The 17,381-nt window shown below is 44.1% G+C and overlaps 1 protein-coding gene across 3 annotated transcripts in view; it reads left to right on the top strand.

The window, feature by feature from the left end:
* The window catches only part of FAT3 (FAT atypical cadherin 3), a gene marked incomplete at both ends in the record, with an annotated part of 559,095 nt that overhangs the window by 517,199 nt on the left and 24,515 nt on the right, over window positions 1-17,381 (top strand). For all 3 annotated transcript variants that reach the window (XM_082845224.1, XM_082845225.1, XM_082845223.1), the window contains 2 exons: window positions 8,107-8,241; window positions 10,263-10,420. In XM_082845224.1, coding sequence (XP_082701350.1) covers window positions 8,107-8,241; window positions 10,263-10,420 — 293 coding nt within the window. The remainder of the gene's footprint in view (window positions 1-8,106; window positions 8,242-10,262; window positions 10,421-17,381) is intronic.

Below are 17,381 nucleotides of genomic sequence, written 5' to 3'. Positions count from 1 at the left end.
AACTCTTAATTATCATAGTAATGGCTCTCTCGGTTTCTGTGAAGTATCCTCGTAAATAAAAATACAGTGAAGAACTGTTAAGGAAAGCATTAATCATTTTAGACATTTTCTCATTTATTGGAAAGGAGAGGTAATTGAAGTCAGTAAATGCCCCCAGGCCCCCAAACACACACACATACACACACATACACACACACACACACGCACGCACACCCAGTATTGCTGCTTGTCTGTTTACCCTAGAAGGTTGGCAGATACAATAAATGGACTTTCCCACCGCTTGGTGGAATAATTAGGATGATAAATAGAGGTAGCTGCCCATTCTGGGCTGTGTAGTAATATTTATACAGATTTGGCCTCAATATTCTACCCTCCTCCCAACTTCCAACCCATCTTTCTCTCATGCAGACTCTTGGGTCAAATTAACATCATTTACATCTTAAACCAAAATGCTGAGTTGCTTTGACAAAATGCAAACAGGCTTGAAATTTAGTGCCAAAGAGCCTCATTATATTCCAGCCCCCACAAAGCATCACATTTGAACAAAAGTTTGAGAGCTACAGAGAGAGTTCTGAGGTCGTGCGGTGGCTCCTGGTAAACTTTAGATGTTCGGTGAACTTTGGCACTTGGGTAAGAAAGCCCGACACCAACCTAAACGATGGGGAATGATAAAGGCCCTTGAGCTCCTCTGCGGAAGCCAGAGGACAGAGCATTGGAGCAGCCCATGGGGCAGTGATGATTGTCCATTTTGGAAAATTTTCATTGATTTTTCAAAAGTCTAATCTAGAAATAGATCAAAAAGGAGACGCTTGTCCAAGAGAATGGACTCGCCACGAGACCATCAGATTTTAAGACCATTGTGTTTATGAGAATGTTAGTGGAAGTGGATGCCTGATTTGCCTAGTCCTGGTTCAGATATGGAACCCAGACTAGAAACTGGAGCTCCAGTAAAACGCGTGGAGCGTCTGCCGTGGGTGAGCTCTGTGCTGGCAGGGCTGAGGGTGACAGCAGCCGTGCCCTCAGCCAGTGGTGTATGATGCCACTATGAGGGTTTGCAGGGCAGGGAGAAGAACACTGAGGGTGATGCCACCTGCACTAGGTCTGAAAGGATGCCTAGAATTAGGTAGGTGATGGGGAGGGAGTGCTCAAGCCTGAGGAGCACTAGAGCCAAGGAATAGAGGCGAGAAACCGCGTGCAGTGCAGTGCACAGATAAAGGCAGGGACAAACATAGCAACTAACATTTAGTGAGCAGTGACCTGTTACTGTGCTGTGTTTCACACAGGTGTCATTGCATTTAACCCTCATCATAACCCTAAAGGGTAACTTTCCTCAAAAGCTAAGGAAAACTTTCCTCAAAAGCTAAGGAAACTTGGACTTGGAAAGGTCAGTTGACTTGCTCAAGGTCACAAACTTAGTACGGGTCAAGCTAGGATTCACACCTGGCAGTCCTAACCACTGTACCCTATCACCTCTGCACAGATGTGAAAGGAACTTGAAATTCACCCGGTCCAACCTCCCACCCACTACAGACATCCTGTTTACTGTACTCCTGGCACAATAATTCAGCCAAGGTTTGAACCCCAGTCCGGGCACTCACTACCTCACAAGATGGACCTAAGACAACTTCTCTCTTCTAGGGCACCAAAATCCACCTCCTTGTGATGTCACCCAGCTCCACCATTTAGAGCCACACAGAACCCGAGCTGTCTAACCCCTCCTGTACAAGATGCCCTCCAGTCATCTAAGGATAGTTTTTAGGACCCCTTGAATCTCTTTTTCCAGACAAACAACAGAAGTTCCTTTGCTCCTTGGCTGTGAAAAATAGGAGCTAGAAAGAGTTGTGATTCCTGTAGTTGGGGCACAGAATAAGCATAAAGGAAGGAATCCTCTGTCCTACTTGAAGGAGTCCATGAAAGGCGTTGGAAGCAATGAATAGTCCTGGGAAGGTATTTTGAGCAGAGAGAGAAGTGAAGAGAAAAGCCCAGGGATTCGGGGCACCCTTTCATTTGCTCACTCACTCAACAGTGAATTAAATACTTTTCCAAGCCCTAGGCGGGCTGCTGGGGATACAGTGGTGAGTGAGGCTAACATGGTCCCCATTCTCATGGACCAAGAACCGGCATCATGTACTGAGTGAACAACAGGGAGCTCAGTTGGATTGAGTTGGATGGTGGGGAGTCTGGACAGTCCTGGAAAAATATGGTAAGACAGGTAAAAGGAGCCTGTGAGAGGCAGCCGCAGTGATGTACTTCTCATAAGCACAATAAAATAAAATAAAATGATGAACGCTTCTGCAAGGCAGTAAGACACTTAAAACTTAGCCTTGATGAGTTTTTAAAAAACATAAAACAGGGCTTCCCTGGTGGCGCAGTGGTTGAGAGTCCGCCTGCCGATGCAGGGGACACGGGTTCGTGCCCCGGTCCGGGAAGATCCCACATGCTGCGGAGCGGCTGGGCCCGTGAGCCATGGCCGCTGAGCCTGCGCGTCCGGAGCCTGTGCTCCGCAACAGGAGAGGCCACAACAGTGAGAGGCCCACGTACCACAAAAAAAAAAAAAACAACAAACAAACATAAAACAACCTGAGATTGGGTTTGCACTTGGGCTGGGGATTGTTAATGCTAATTCTCAAAGGACAGAGCCCATTGTCCCAACCCCAGGGATTCTGAATAATTTAGTGTTATCTCCGAATCTTAACCAGATTCCCCCTAAAAACTGGGAAGTTTTTATTTCTCATTCACAACAGATATGTCTCTGCAGATCCCTGATCTCCAGCATGCATGAGTCCTGGAAGTGCCAGGAGAGGTTTGGAGGTACCCAGTGTGGAGGTGATACCAGCTTCTCACCATGTGGATAACCCCTTATATATTCCATCCACACACAGCTGCCCCAGAGAGGATATGTTGAATGAAACTGTACTCAGCCTTTAGCAGAATCATCCAGAAAATATGGCGGAGCCAAGCAAACACCAATCAACATGATTCTGTGCTTCTGGGAGAACCACAAGAAACCACTTCAAAGCCAAGGGACCTTAGGAGAATGTGCTTTAAAACTTCATGCAGGCCAGGAATTAAGAAGGACGCTTATTGACTTATGTGGCATCGGCTGAGACGTGGCATCTTGGCAAAGCATGCGAACTCAGGGTGTAGGATGTTTACCATCAGTCATTAGATTCTCAGTATAATGAGGCAGTGATATAAATCAAGAGGTTGAATAAGCTCAAAGTGGCAGCAATAATAGTCACAGCTAAATACTGATGTATTAGCAAAAGGCATAGACTTAACGCTGGGAGCTGTGGGAATTCTGGGGAGATAAGGAGAGGAGAGTCATACGTAGGGAAGTAAGACCCTTTTAAAACCACGGGAGGATCACCTTCCTCCTCCCTGCAGGTTCCAAAGCTCTGAGCTTCTGCTCAAGTGAATTGTATATTGTCAGCTCTGTAGAAAGTGACCTAAATTTCCAACCGAGCAAAGTTTCAGGGGTGGGAAACCTTGTGATGAATGGCCACATCATGGGCACATTTCTCCTGGTAGAGAGACTTTGTGAAAAGAATACCTCTGCCCGAGATAAGCTTGTGGAGGGGCAAACCCAGCTGCACATGGCCTGTGACGCTGATTAATAAAAAGCTCCTCCCGTGCACACAGTATTCCATATCATCTGTCAGTTTACAAATCGTGAATCTGACCCAGAAAGAACAGCAAGAAAAGGATTACACTGGAGTTTAGATCTCTGCCATATTGTCAGCCTAGTGTCTCCAGTTTGGGGACCTTGTAGTAATTTGTTTTTATTCTAATTTTTTTTCTTTACAAGTTGCTTTCACGTACATTAGCCCGTCTAATGCTCACAACTCTATGAAGAATCATTATCCTCATTTTTCACAAAAGAAAAGCAAGACCCAGAGAAGTCAAGTGACTTGTCCAGAGCCACACAGGAAATACGTTGAATAACTAGTCAGGGCCAAAATCCAGGGCTGCTGCTTGTCAATGCCGCACCCTTTCCTATTACAGTGCCCCACCTTCCAGAGGGGACCTAGGGATGGCAAACAGAGATTTCTCTGCCTGCTTTATGCTCTGACAATTGCTAAAAACATCTGATCCTTCTGCCCTGCCCTGACTCACCACAAATGGTGTCAGTGTGTTTGATAAAGTGGGACCTTTCTCCCTTCATGCTCACTCTGGCACCAAACTGATGGATGCCTGGAGATGCAGATCACGAAGGTCTAGAGCCTGCATTCCCCCCAAGCTGTCACTGATCACAGAACAAGTTAATTAAACCTGGATTATTTAACGACAGTTAATAAGATAAACTTCCTCCCAGAAGCCAATGGGAGCAGACACTGTTGTCCCTTAACGGTTGTACAGGAGTGGATGAGGCACTTTCGTCCACCAGAGAGAGGGTCTTTAAGACTCCTAACGATAGCAGGTATGAGTGCTTCTCTGCAAAGGGGATGATGTGAGCATATGTTTTCTAAAAACAAGTTAACCCCTCAACACCCATTGAAAGCATACTGGATTCTATGTTGCTGGAAACTTTACGGCTTTGGCTGGGAAGAGGGTTGTTATCCCCAGGAAAGTGTCCCAAAGACCCAGGCCTGGGTACATCGAAGGTCAAAGGACACACGGCATTGTTCAGGGTTGGCATATGAGGGTCAGGTCCCTCTCACGATAAATATTTCAGAAAGGACCTAATTCCTTATCATAGTTGAACAGAGGGAAGAACTACAGTATCGCATATGGGGAGTATTTGGTTTGGGGAAACCTGTTTTTCAGTAACCAGAAGTCTTTCTCGACTTGGAAAAGACTGCATTTCGTGCACATGCTCACATCTGTCCCCAGCTAAGGAGCATGTTACATTTACACTGACGTCCAGACTCTAATCTGCCTTCATACTTCCTTGAGCCACAAGAGAGCAGACGGTGAACAGAGCAAACTGACAGCAGCAGCTGGAGCCAGAACGTTTATGGCTACTCCCGTCCCGGGCCGGGAGGCAGGGAGGAGGCCCCCTAGGATTTTTAAAGCATCGAGAGACAGATCGCTTGCCAGAACTGTCCCTTCTGCCTTAGGAAACCTATTAAAAAGAAAAGGAAGGAAAAATAACCTATCAAAGTCAATGACTGCTGGAATGAATAGAAATATACATTATTATATGTTTAATATTTATATTAATTTAGAATGCACTTATTATAATATATTAATATATTTTCTATCTGTCTTCCAGCTAGAGTTTTTATAAGGGGAACTGGATTTAATGCAATTCATTAATTTAATGAATTTAACTATATGGGTTCTATGGTTATGGCATAAGGAAAGAAGAAGAAAAAGAGCTGTGAATTTGAACTCCAGTTACTGATCTAAATGACTTTGTGCTTTAACCCAATATAAGCGATATGGGTGATAAAGTGAGAAGCCCAATGCTAACTACCAGGGCAGGACTGGTGGTAAAAGAAAAGGCCAAAACATGTGAATAAAAGGGAGAAGTACTCAAATGCTGTGTTTATTCTGAAATACAGTGTTTAGCCTTTATTATATGCACTTACAGCTGGGTTTTTTTTTTAATTTTTCTTAAATTTTTATTATTATTATTTTTTTACCATAACTCCTGGCAGGAGAAAATAGCTTTGCTCTCATGGGTTTGAAATTATCTAGTCCTCTTTTCCCCTTTCACACAGAGGCTTTGAAACTGCATTATTGATAATGCAAGTTTTCTAAGCAACGTAGCCACTGCATTAGGGCAAAAAAGACTCTGAATGTAGTATATGTAGCTGTATCTCAGAAACAAACAGTCATTTATAGAAAGGATATCTTTTGGCCGGCTAAACTAGGACATGGGAAGAGGCACGTCCACAGAATGGAAAGGAACAGACTTCTTAAATACATAAATTACTGTTCCCATGTCTAACTGGAAATTAATGCCCAGGTAATTTAGAGTTACATCCATTTGATGGGATGAATTCTGTGATTCCTTTATGCTCATTGCTACCTCCCTGTGGCGTGGTTCCATTTTTGAGCCCATGCTAACTAGTCAACAGGTAGGAGCCACCTAGGAGTTTGCAGGCCTCAGAAACGGAAATGAATCCAATCATGGAGGCAGCACAGAGTAGGCTGACAGTTGTGAACTTACCGTAGGTAAACATTAACACGTGCATGTGGTCAAGCCACTAACGATGGTAGATTCATCCCCAAGAAACACAGTTCCTTGCTACTCAAAAGAGCTCATCCTTCAAGCCAGAGTTTTTAAAATGCTTTCTTCCTCTGCAAGGACTTCTGACATTCTCCCAGGAAACACAATTGTTCCTTCTCTAGGACTTCCCTTGCACTCACATACCTCTCGCAATGCGGTTACTTTATTGTACTGTAATCATGTGTTTGTGTGTGTGTTGTTTCCTGTGGGGAGGAAGAGATGGGACCTTTTTTTTTTTTTCATCTTTATATGTCCAGGCCTATTACCTCGCTGGCCCTAAAAATTTTTTTTTTGTTGGATGAGTGCATCAAAAATTCCAAAACTGGTTATCAAAAGCCTCTTGAAGGGACTTCCCTGGTGGTCCAGTGTTAAGACTTTGCACTTCCACTTCAGGGGGCACGGGTTTGATCCCTTGTCAGGGAACTAAGATCCCACATGCCACATGGTGTGGCCAAAAAAATTTAAAAATTAAAAAAAAAAATCTGGTATCAAAAGCCACTTGAAACAGATCATAAGGTGGCTGAACAGCTGTTTTAGGTTCTATAAATATTGATAAATACATGGCAGGAATAAAGATTTCTTGGAATGAAATGAGGAAGATGTATTTCAGGGCACTCAGGTCTTTTAGAACCATTTGTGAAGATCAGTCCGAATTTTCAGTTAAAAATCTCTTCATCTTCTAAGACTTTGTAAGCTGGGTCATTGCCAAGAGTATCTTTTATGGCTGAGCTCTCAACCAGTGGAAAATAAGATTTATGAACTCTGAGTTTGCTAGTGCTATACTTACATCTCTCCCCTCCAGGATTACAGTTCCTAAAATGTTTATGTGTAGTTAGCATTAAATGTCTGCTTTCTCCTGGGCAAAGAAATGACTGTATAATGGAATGATATGCTTAATGAGGAGGAAAGAGTTGGTATAGAAAGGAAGAAGGGAATGGGCCAGATCTTGCTGAGGAAAGATGCTGCTGAGGCCCAGTGTGTTCTTGGTTCACAGAGAAAAGGTGCTTCTTTGGTCCACTGCTAACCCAGCTGTGAGTTGTTTTCAATTTGTGTCTTCTTTTCTGCAGTCCTTTTACACCTAAACTCTCGCCTAATTACAGTTGAAATACCCAAGACTTTTGGAAAGTGCGTTTTCTTTGGTGGACCCGTAGTTGCCGTCACCACTGTTCTGAAAAACTCCCTTGGGTCCTGAATTCCACCTTAATCAGATAATCTGCCTTCCAGAATTTTCTTTCTGAGGAATTAACCTTTCATCTCACTGTGCTATGAACATTGAACAGGTGAAAAGGAAGCCTTCCTTTGCCAAGGAAAATTCTGCTATGTTTGATAGCCAGCAGGGCACATTTACAGCTAATCAATACAATAGCAGGGAGCAGAAGGGATTAGGAAACGATGCGAGTTGTGCTTTCACAATCTAGAATGAGTCATACTTTTCTTTAGAAAAGTCTTTTTTCCCTCAATCTGAAAACAACAGCTGACGTCTTGTGAAGTCTACCTAAGATGTTCAGGGCTCCAGGCAAGGAGCATAGAAGAAGTCTAAACTCAAGCGATGCATTCAAATGGCCCCCAGTATGCAGGAGCCCCATCCAATAAAGACTACGAGAGCCCATGTGGTAAGATCTTTCTTCACCAGAAGTTGGCCCAGTCACAACCTTAGCATATTTTAGCCTAAACAGAGGAGCACCATTGACTCTTTGCCCCCAACGTACTTCACTCTGGCAGTGAGCTTTTGGCAGATGCAGGGATGTTTGATGGGCACCCACACCAGCTGAAGCTCACGCAGGCATTCCTGCTTCTGGGCGGCCATTTTGTCTCTCAGCTCAGAGCCTATAGAGCCCAGCTCTTGACCCATTCCTGTGCTTCCTGGACTTCCTGGAGTGTAGAGTGATTGCCTTTCTACTGATCATGCGTGTTCCCCTCTGTCACAGGAGGACTGTGCCCAGGGTCCAACGATCCTTGCGTGGAGAAGCCGTGTCCAGAGGACATGCAGTGTGTCGGTTACGAAGCCAGCAGGAGACCGTTCCTCTGCCAGTGTCCACCGGGGAAGCTCGGAGAGTGCTCAGGTGCAGAGCGGGGCAGGGTGACGAGGGTCTAAATTCACGTTCTGTCTGCATGCAACGTTTTCCTTCCGCATGGACCCCAGCTAGCCTCCCCCCTCAAATACTTGAGATTTATTACAGCTGCAGCCTGTGCTCAGGAAACATGCAATGCCTGTGGGCTCCTTATATAATGGGAAGTCACAGCATGTGTTTCAATCATGTCACATGGATGTTAAGGGTGTGAAATTATGGAAAATAGAAGGCTGTTGGTTAGGCAGAGGAGTCGGAGTATCTGTGGCATGGCCTTTGATGTTCAGAGCCTCCACATTTCAACAGAAGGTAAAGCTGAGCCAGTTCAGTTGACCTTCTGTAGGGTAAGTCCAGCCTAGATCAAGAGACTCTCCACTGCACATGTACAACTAACTGCGTGTTCCCAAAAGGCGAGGGAGGTGCTCACCTCTGTTTCTTAAAGAAAGAAACAAATCAGTATTTGTGTTACTTCAATCCAAATGATCCTCCATTTCTGATTATCACTCAACTTCAATACTTCTTTTGATTCACATATGCTCTACCACTTCTTTCCTCTAAAAAGAGTCCTGTTCATTTTTGGTACCAATAGAACCCTTTTTTTGGTAGAAGATGTATTTCAGATATAGGCACACTGATACCAATTTTGGAATCCAAGAAATATTTATTGAGTGATGATTATAATAGCCATTATAATGGGAATAAATATGCCTAGTATTTGCAAGGCACTTGTTAAGCACTGGGTTCTAGAAACTCAGCCTTTGCAAAGACAAGCACCGTTCTTAAAAATGGAAGTCAAAACTCTTTCAGAGTTGACTTCGAGAATGGAGCTGCCCCTGAACTGAAGAGATCATCCGCATACTTGCCTTTGAAGGCTTCTAAGGCTTAGACTTAAAAGATATTTATGCTGACCTCACCCCAACACACCTGCTGTGTACACAGCAGGTGGGTCTGCAGGGTGACAGTAAGGCCAAGTCTCCTAACTTCAGGTGTCCCTTTCTGCCCTTCTCCCTTCTTCTTTCCATATGGAAAACTCTTCATAATCCACGATTATCATCCATTTGGCATATTTCCACACTTTCTACCCTCCCCCCCCCCCCCCCCCCCAGCCAGAGGGCTTTTCAGCCATTACTTTGCTTGTTAAAACATAAAGCTGGAGACAATAAAAAAAAGAGAGGGTTAACTCAGAATTGGGTGGTGGGTGCAACTAACGATTCTAGGAAGGGGAGCCTTGAAATTAATGGTCAAAAGGCAGAGCTGTGACTGCACAAGACATGAACTTCCTTTATATCATTATCCTTGTCAACATTTGAGCAAATGACCTAAGTTGTCTGTTCTGCATTAGGATACTTGGGGAATATGGATATTCTTTTTTTTTTTTTTTTTTTTTTTTTTTTTTTTGCGGTACGCGGGCCTCCCACTGTTGTGGCCTCTCCCATTGCGGAGCACAGGCTCCGGACTCGCAGGCTCAGCAGCCATGGCTCACGGGCCCAGCCGCTCCGCGGTATGCGGGATCTTCCCAGACCGGGGCACGAACCCGCGTCCCCTGCATCGGCAGGCGGACCCTCAACCACTGCGCTCCCAGGGAAGCCCTGGATATTCTTTGAGAATAGTTTTGTCTTTCCCTTGTTTCATAGCATTGAAAATTCTTAAATATCTAAGTGATGAGGGTGGGCATACAGGGATATCTTTTAATAGTGCTAATTTTAGAAAATAGGAATTGGGAATTTAGTGACACTAAGAAAATTCAGGTTAGAAAATATACCAAGTTGTCCTTGACATGAGAGAACTAAGATTTTTCAGCATCTGACTAGTAAATTTTTTTTTTCACTTTGAAATTAGAGTGTGACCTGAAATGAAGAAACAGTTTTTAATCCACAATGGTTTCTCCTCAGTGGCTTCCCTAACTTCCCATGGTCTTTCATCCACTTCCTTGGTAGTTGTTGGGTGGTTTCATGTGTCCCTGCTCGTTTCTGGATGTTAAAAGTATCTATATGTCCTCGTCATGGTCTTTTCAGGGCACACTTCTCTCAGCTTTGCTGGAAACAGTTACATCAAATACCGGCTTTCTGAAAATAGCAAAGAAGAGGACTTTAAACTGGCCCTGCGTCTGCGAACACTGCAAAGCAATGGGATTATAATGTACACCAGAGCAAACCCCTGCATCATTCTGAAGGTAATGAAAATAGGTTCTCTTTTCCTGCAGTCAGTTCTCATGTTAGTATTTTGGCTCTTGGATTGGGGTCTGAAATCATTTTGTCTTTTAAGTTCAGAAACCAGAAGCCGGTTTTAGGGCCAGGGGAGCAGCAGCAGAAGTGGGAAGTGTGCCAACACTCCATTTCCTTTCGTACATTCAGCTTCAAAATTAGCTCTTCGGAGACTGGGGCACCTCTCTCTGGAGTAGGTTCAAGAGCCGGCCTCCTCTGAGTTGTAATCACTCAACAGTTCATTAGAATGTGTTTCCTGATCAATTCCACGGCAGGGTGGTCCTTTCAAAAGACTGACTGTATCCTCTCCTACCACACGGGTCTATCCCCAATGACCCCTGAAGGTCACTTGTGTTCTCGCTCAGGAAAGAAGCTGGACATCTGGACTGTAGAAGATTCCATATGCCCTCTTATGGCCCAAGTAGCCCAATTTTTAAAACATGCCCAGCCTCAGAAACCCTCCAAAGGCACCAGATTTCCTTTAGAGCAGGGGGTCCCCAAGCCCTGGGCCGTGGCCGGGTACCAGTCTGTGGCCTGTTAGGAACCGGGCTGCACAGCAGGAGGTGAGCGGCAGGCGGATGAGCTAAACTTTACCTGGCGCGCCCCATCGCTCCCCATCGCTCGTGTTACTGCCTGAGCCATCCCCCGCATCTCTCCAATTACCGACTGAACCATCCCCCCATCACTCGCGTTACCGCCTGAAACACCCTCCCCTCCATCGCTCGCGTTACCGCCTGAACCATCCCTCCGGTCGCTCCAATTACCGCCTGAACCATCCCCCCGCATCGCTCCAATTACCGCCTGAACCACCCTCCCCCCCATCACTTGCATTACCGCCTGAACCATCCCCCCCATCGCTCGCATTACCTCCTGAACCATCCCCCAATCGCTCGCATTACCTCCTGAACCATCTCCCCAACCCTAACCCCACCCCAGCCTGTCTGCGGAAAAATTGTCTTCCACGAAACTGGTCCCTGGTGCCAAAAAGGTTGGGGACCACTGCTTTAGAGCAAGTCTGGCATTTGTAGTCAGGCCAGAGCTTCTGGTCCCTTCATGAAAACAACAACAATAATACTAACAGCGTGACATGCCTCATTTGATTTGTGTCATAAAGCTAATATAATAAATGTGTTATATACATATATGATCAGCCCCATTTGATCAAGGAGCATATAGAGGTTCAGAGAGGTTAAGTTGTTTACCCAAAGCTGTACAGCTAATAAGTGGCAGGCCTGGACCTGACTTCCAGCGTCTCTCACACCATGCTCTTTATCTCGATGCTCTCCCCAGCTCTCAGTTTCGTAACTATAACTCATTTCATCCAGAATCACATCTGGGCATCTGTAGACAAGATTAAGCCTTCCAGGATGAGAGGAGAAGGGAAAAGTAGGAGGAAGACATGTTTAATTGAACGTTATTCTCACCAGGCTGCTACGCCAGCCCACCGTAAGTGTGTTCAGAGACGGGTGAAGTCTGTCCAGTAGGAGATACCCATCCAAGCGGAAATGGCCGGCGATTTTCTCCTTCCTACTGTTCTGTCACTAAGCTTAACTGGGATCATGGTGGGCTTTTTTAGCTTCTGTTCTTTGATTGCTAGGTCACATCCAAGTTGATTAGATGACCCAGGCTTTAATCCTGGAGGGAGGAAAGTATGTAGAACATTAAATGCCTGTGGCTTCTCCTACCACATAGACCTTTATGTACCTCCTTCTTGTACTGCCAGGTATTACTTGGTGTCCAGAGGGAGTGAGCACAGAGCTGGAGTTTAAAGTTGGCCATTTTCATGGGCAATCTCCCAATACCCTGACTCATTCAACTCAGAGAATAATTTCAGCTCTGTTAGGAAAGCAGTGTTTTCAAAAGAAAACAAGCTAAACGCTTTGGATGCACAGTTTTAGAAAACATTGAATTCCAACCAGATCTTCATGGTGGAAGAATATAAATTCAAAAACCTAAGTTCTGTCTTTTTAACCTCCTAGCCTGTGAAGCAACCTGCCTAGGGTCCTTAGCTCACTTTCTAACTAGCCCTGAGCAGTGGGGTTTGTATAATTACTGGGAAGGTGCTCTGCCCATTCAGACGTACCAGCCCCCAGGGGCTGCGCCTGGGTGTCGCTGACCTCGCACCTCTCCCCTTCAAGCTTCAGTAAGGCTTGTTGCTGAACGTCCTTAGGAGGCAAATACTTTCTATTAGCAATTCTCTTAAATGGCATTAAATTTGAAAGAGAACAAAAATATTGGACGTGAATGGCTCGATTCTAAAGTGGAGCTTGCCATTTGACACTTCACTGGCAAGTGTCTAAAATGTGCAGAACCCTGGAGATGGGAAAGAAGAATAATTAAACCTTTTAGTCAGCGCTAGCTCCTAAGGTATATTGTATTTCGTGAAACAAGCGTGTTTCTGAAAGTTGTGTAAATTGAATCTCTATAAATGGAATTCTAATAAACTAGGGATGGTTGCTATTTGAAGGAACCCTTCCCTTAGTCCCTCTGTGATGCGAATGATCTCCCCCAATCTGTCTGTTCTGTAAGTTTGCTTTTCATATGTTGGCTTTGCCCAAAGCAGGACAGAGCTGTACTGAACTACTGCAGATACTTTCCTACAGTTGCCAGGAATATCCACTTAGGGGATTTGAATCTGTTTGCTTAACATTTTCAGCCTCATGCAAGATTTAATTTCATTGGCTTTAGGTACAGTATGTGCCTTGCACTTTGGTTCAATGACTACGCTGAAATGCTTTGTTTAAACTGCACCTCTTGGTTGTTTATATTTTCCCGGTTAAAGCACATTCCCTAAAAAGTACTTAAGACGATCTGTGGGGTGAAGGGCACCCCTTCAAGACAGTTGAAGAACTGCATGGAGACCTCGGGAAGTGAACATTCTCATGGACGAGGAGCAACGCTGTCTTTTAGCAGCAGTAAAGGCGCTCGTTCTTCCGTTCATCATTGATACCCTGTCTTCTTCCAAAAGAGATTCCAGGCTTACCATAAATACTCAAATGCAATAACATCAAAGCACCATTAAGATGAAAGCAAGGATAGGTAAAATAGGGGAAGGGGATTAGGAGGTACAAACTTCCAGTTACAAGTCATGAGGATGTAATGTACAGTGTAGGGAATGTAGTCATTAATATTGTAGTAACTTTGTATGGCAACAGATGGTAACCAGACTTATCGCTGATGATCATTTTGTAATGTATAAAAATATCGAGTCATGTGGCACACCTGATAAGTCAATTATACTTGAATTTTAAAAAAGATGAAAACAAAAGTTTAAGACTCAACCAATGAAATAGGGACGGACAGAATATCATCATTGAAAAATCTAGACCAGGGGTTAGTTGAACACAAACCATAACTCTGAGTTTCCTGGCAGCCAAAGTCAGGATGAAAATGGTGGGATAGATGCTGTGGCTGTCCTCGAACCTATAAAAGAAACATGTCAGATCACCAGGAGAGACACAAGTAACTTTTTCCCTATGTTAGTCTCTCAGGTGCAATATTATAGCAGAAGCACAAGAAGTACTTGCTTGTTAATCTAGAAATATCACATTTGATCTTTGGGGAAAGTTATAGATGAAACATGACTTCATTTTGATGATTCTCAGACATGGCTAGTTAAGACCCCAGGACTAAGAGGAAGATAGTCAAGGAAAGCTCATTTGGTTTATAAAACAGTCCACTTGGAAGAGCCAGATCCTTGCAACACAGATCAGAAGAGTAACAAGGAAGACCTCACAGAGTTTCAAGGATATAGGAAAGCTATCACTGAGAAGTGAGCTAACTTATAATTACACGTTATAGTAATAATGAAATACCTAAGAGTTTATGAAGTACTTTCACGTACATATATTTTTATTCTCACTCTCCTGTGCATAGATGTGAGTGCCTACTTTTTCGCCTGTGAGGAAACTGAGATTCAGAGAGAATCATTGACTTGCCTAAACTAATCAGTAGTGGACCTGGCCCTCTGGCAGTGGCAAACAGGTCAGGAGTACAGCAGTGTTTATCAAAAGAAGAGATTTGAAGGCATGAGATTTATTCACTCATGTATTCATTCAAAGTGTATTTTTTGAGCATCTACTGTATGCCAGATAGTTATTCATGGCTGCCTTAAAAATAGGTTTTCAAGAAGTTTGCTTTTCAAAGAATATTTAATGACCCTCTTAAAAGTTTTATCATGATGGTGCATTTGCTAGAGCCACGCATGAACAATCTGAAGCAGTAAGACTTATGCCGTAATTCATACTTTTTACTCAAAATCGTACTTTCCTACAAGATGACTTCTTATAGCTCTGATAGCTTGTCTCCCAAGCTCCAGGCCACAGAAGATCCAGGTTAAAGCACATCACTGATTTCAGACAACCCTGAACACCTGCATATTTCGTAACAGTAGGACCACACTCTGAATTATGCATTTCATTGAACACATTGCCTACGTGCCTCTGCCCCCTCCCCCGTCCCCCGCACATCATTCAGATCCCTGCTGTAGACTTTTCTTACAGTTTCATGCACACCTCAGTTTCTATTAAAATAGCTTGCCCTCTGCTTTGAGAAAGCTTTGTCCTCTTAAAAGAGAGATCCTTTAAAACTGGATAAACCCTATTCTGAAGACAGAAATACTAAATATGATCGGCACATAATTTTCCAAGATGAGAGGACTCAGATATGAAAGTGTTCTTTCCTCTCCCTGGCATAATATACTTGTGAAATGGCCAAACATTAACTTTTTGCAAGGTAGCTTTTGGTATCCACATTCTTGTTTGTCATCTAGACAAGGCTTATAATTCCAAACTCCTAGAATTTTGAAGGTACGGATCATTTTTGTTTCCAAAAGCCTGAGGCTCATGTAGGCATCTGGCTTTCTCTTCATTCAGCGGTGTTGCCGCTCTTATTATTTTCAACAGGAAAGAAAAAGGGAAACTTAACCATGCTCGGTGTTACCATGGGAGAATTTTATGTTCCTTAGTGATAGAACGTCGATGTATGTGAGGCTGTCAGAGCCACATCAGTTCTCCTGGATGAGTTTGTAACTTGGTTATTATCCCAAGAGGTAGGGCGTTAGGGAGGGGAATGGACCAAGTAATACATTAATTGAATACATCCTTTTCCAAACCTTAGATGAACTGCACCCTCACCACAAGATTTTCCTCGATAGACTGGGGACCCCACTCTGTAGCCACTGAGCAGAACAGCAGATGGACTGTGCCAGGGGCAGGTAGTCCCTAAAGTCACATTTGATCATTTGATTACTTACACTGAAATAAAGATATGGATATTATCCAGGAGTTGTCACTGAGCACGTATTCTGGCCTGATTTACAATATTCATTCAGTCCATTTTGTTGAACAACAACAGAAAAAATGACAAAGGCAACAGCAAAGATTACACACGAAAGGTCTCTGAAAAGAAAATTAAAATTTGTCTCCAGTCTTTTCACATTCGTACATTTGCATTACAGAGCACAGGATGTATGTACTAACTGTGAATGAGGGGCTGACCGTGCTGCAGTGGACACAGTCAGTCTCCTTGTAAAATAAGTCACAGCTTTCCATAGAAGGAGTCTCAAACCCAGAGGGGCCAACCGATGCTCTCCAAGGGACCTGGATGATACATGACGAAGCCAGAATTAGATTTCTCATTTCTAAATTCCCAAGGCTCTGCCTGGTTCACAGAGCCCCTGCCTTTCATATACACACATTTATGTGGCATAAACTTTACATGCAGGAAGAGAGGGTGACAGCAAATTCATAGAGCCATAGGGGCAGTCATGAGAGACCCTAAGAATTAGTTTCTGCGGAAGACACTGAAGCGTAGAAAAATACCCCATTTGTGATGGTGGGTGAGGTTGTGATCGTTCCTAACAGATCTATCAGTAGCCAAACGCATTTTGGAAAGACTGGTTCAGTTTATTTCTATGAATTCACTTGACATTTGTACCTCCTTGGCACTTAGTGCCTGGCAGGTCTGTCTTCCCTCCCCTTCTGTCCCTTCCCCTCTCTTTCTCCACAAGTTCATGTTCTCTACCCAGGTTTTCACATAGGACTATACATAGATCCTAAGTAAAGGCCAGCTGCCCTGGCGTGACTGAGACACTGGCCTCCACAAGATCCAGGGACAAAGACCAGAAAAGTAGCTTCTGTTTCACAGTTTTCTAGCTGTGAATTCCTTCAGGGACCAATAACAATTTGTTGACTAGACATGGGTCCAGCCCTCAATCCCTGGATCCTCAAACCATCTTGCATTTCTGAGAAATGCAGATGACGGTGGACGACAGAGGATTCAAAGGCCAGCCTGTGTCCTCGGCAACAGTTGAACCTGGGTCTCCATGGAGGACCAGTACCGGCCCAACAGCTTTCAACTCGCCAGCATCCTTTAGTAGCACGCTTTCCTGATTTTGGTGTCCCTCTGGGGTCAGGCTGCTGAGGGTGGGGGGACTTGGATGCCGTCTCTGCACCAGTGCAATAAAAAAAGCAGGCAATTCTCTGTTGTAGCTGACCCCAGATCAGGGGCTGGAAGTATCTACAAGGTGTAAAGAGTTAACCAGATCCTTCTGGAGTTCCAGAGGTCATCAAGTATACATACATTCTTAGCAAATGGCCAAGCCCTGAGCACTTTGTGAGATAATCTTAACCTAAATGATGAGCAGCGGTCCTGAAGAACTGTTTTAAGAAGATGGCTAGTGTTTAATAGGAGGGTTTTTACATCTTAAATATGTATGAAGCTGCGAAGTAAGAAATCTACCTGGCCTCTTTCTCTCCCCTACAGCACAGTCACACAAACTTACCTGGGGAGTATATATGTATTTCTGTGCTGATCTGATTAATAGCCATCTCCCCCACTCAAATATAAGCCCCAGGAGGGCAGACCACTTTTGCTAACAGTGGTCCCCATAGCACCTAGCACATTGCTTAGCACATAGTAGATGTTCAA

The sequence above is a fragment of the Leucopleurus acutus genome (assembly GCF_964270905.1).
Source record: "Leucopleurus acutus genome assembly, chromosome: 8".
Lineage (NCBI taxonomy): Eukaryota > Metazoa > Chordata > Mammalia > Artiodactyla > Delphinidae > Leucopleurus > Leucopleurus acutus.
This window is presented reverse-complemented; position numbering and strand designations above follow the sequence as displayed.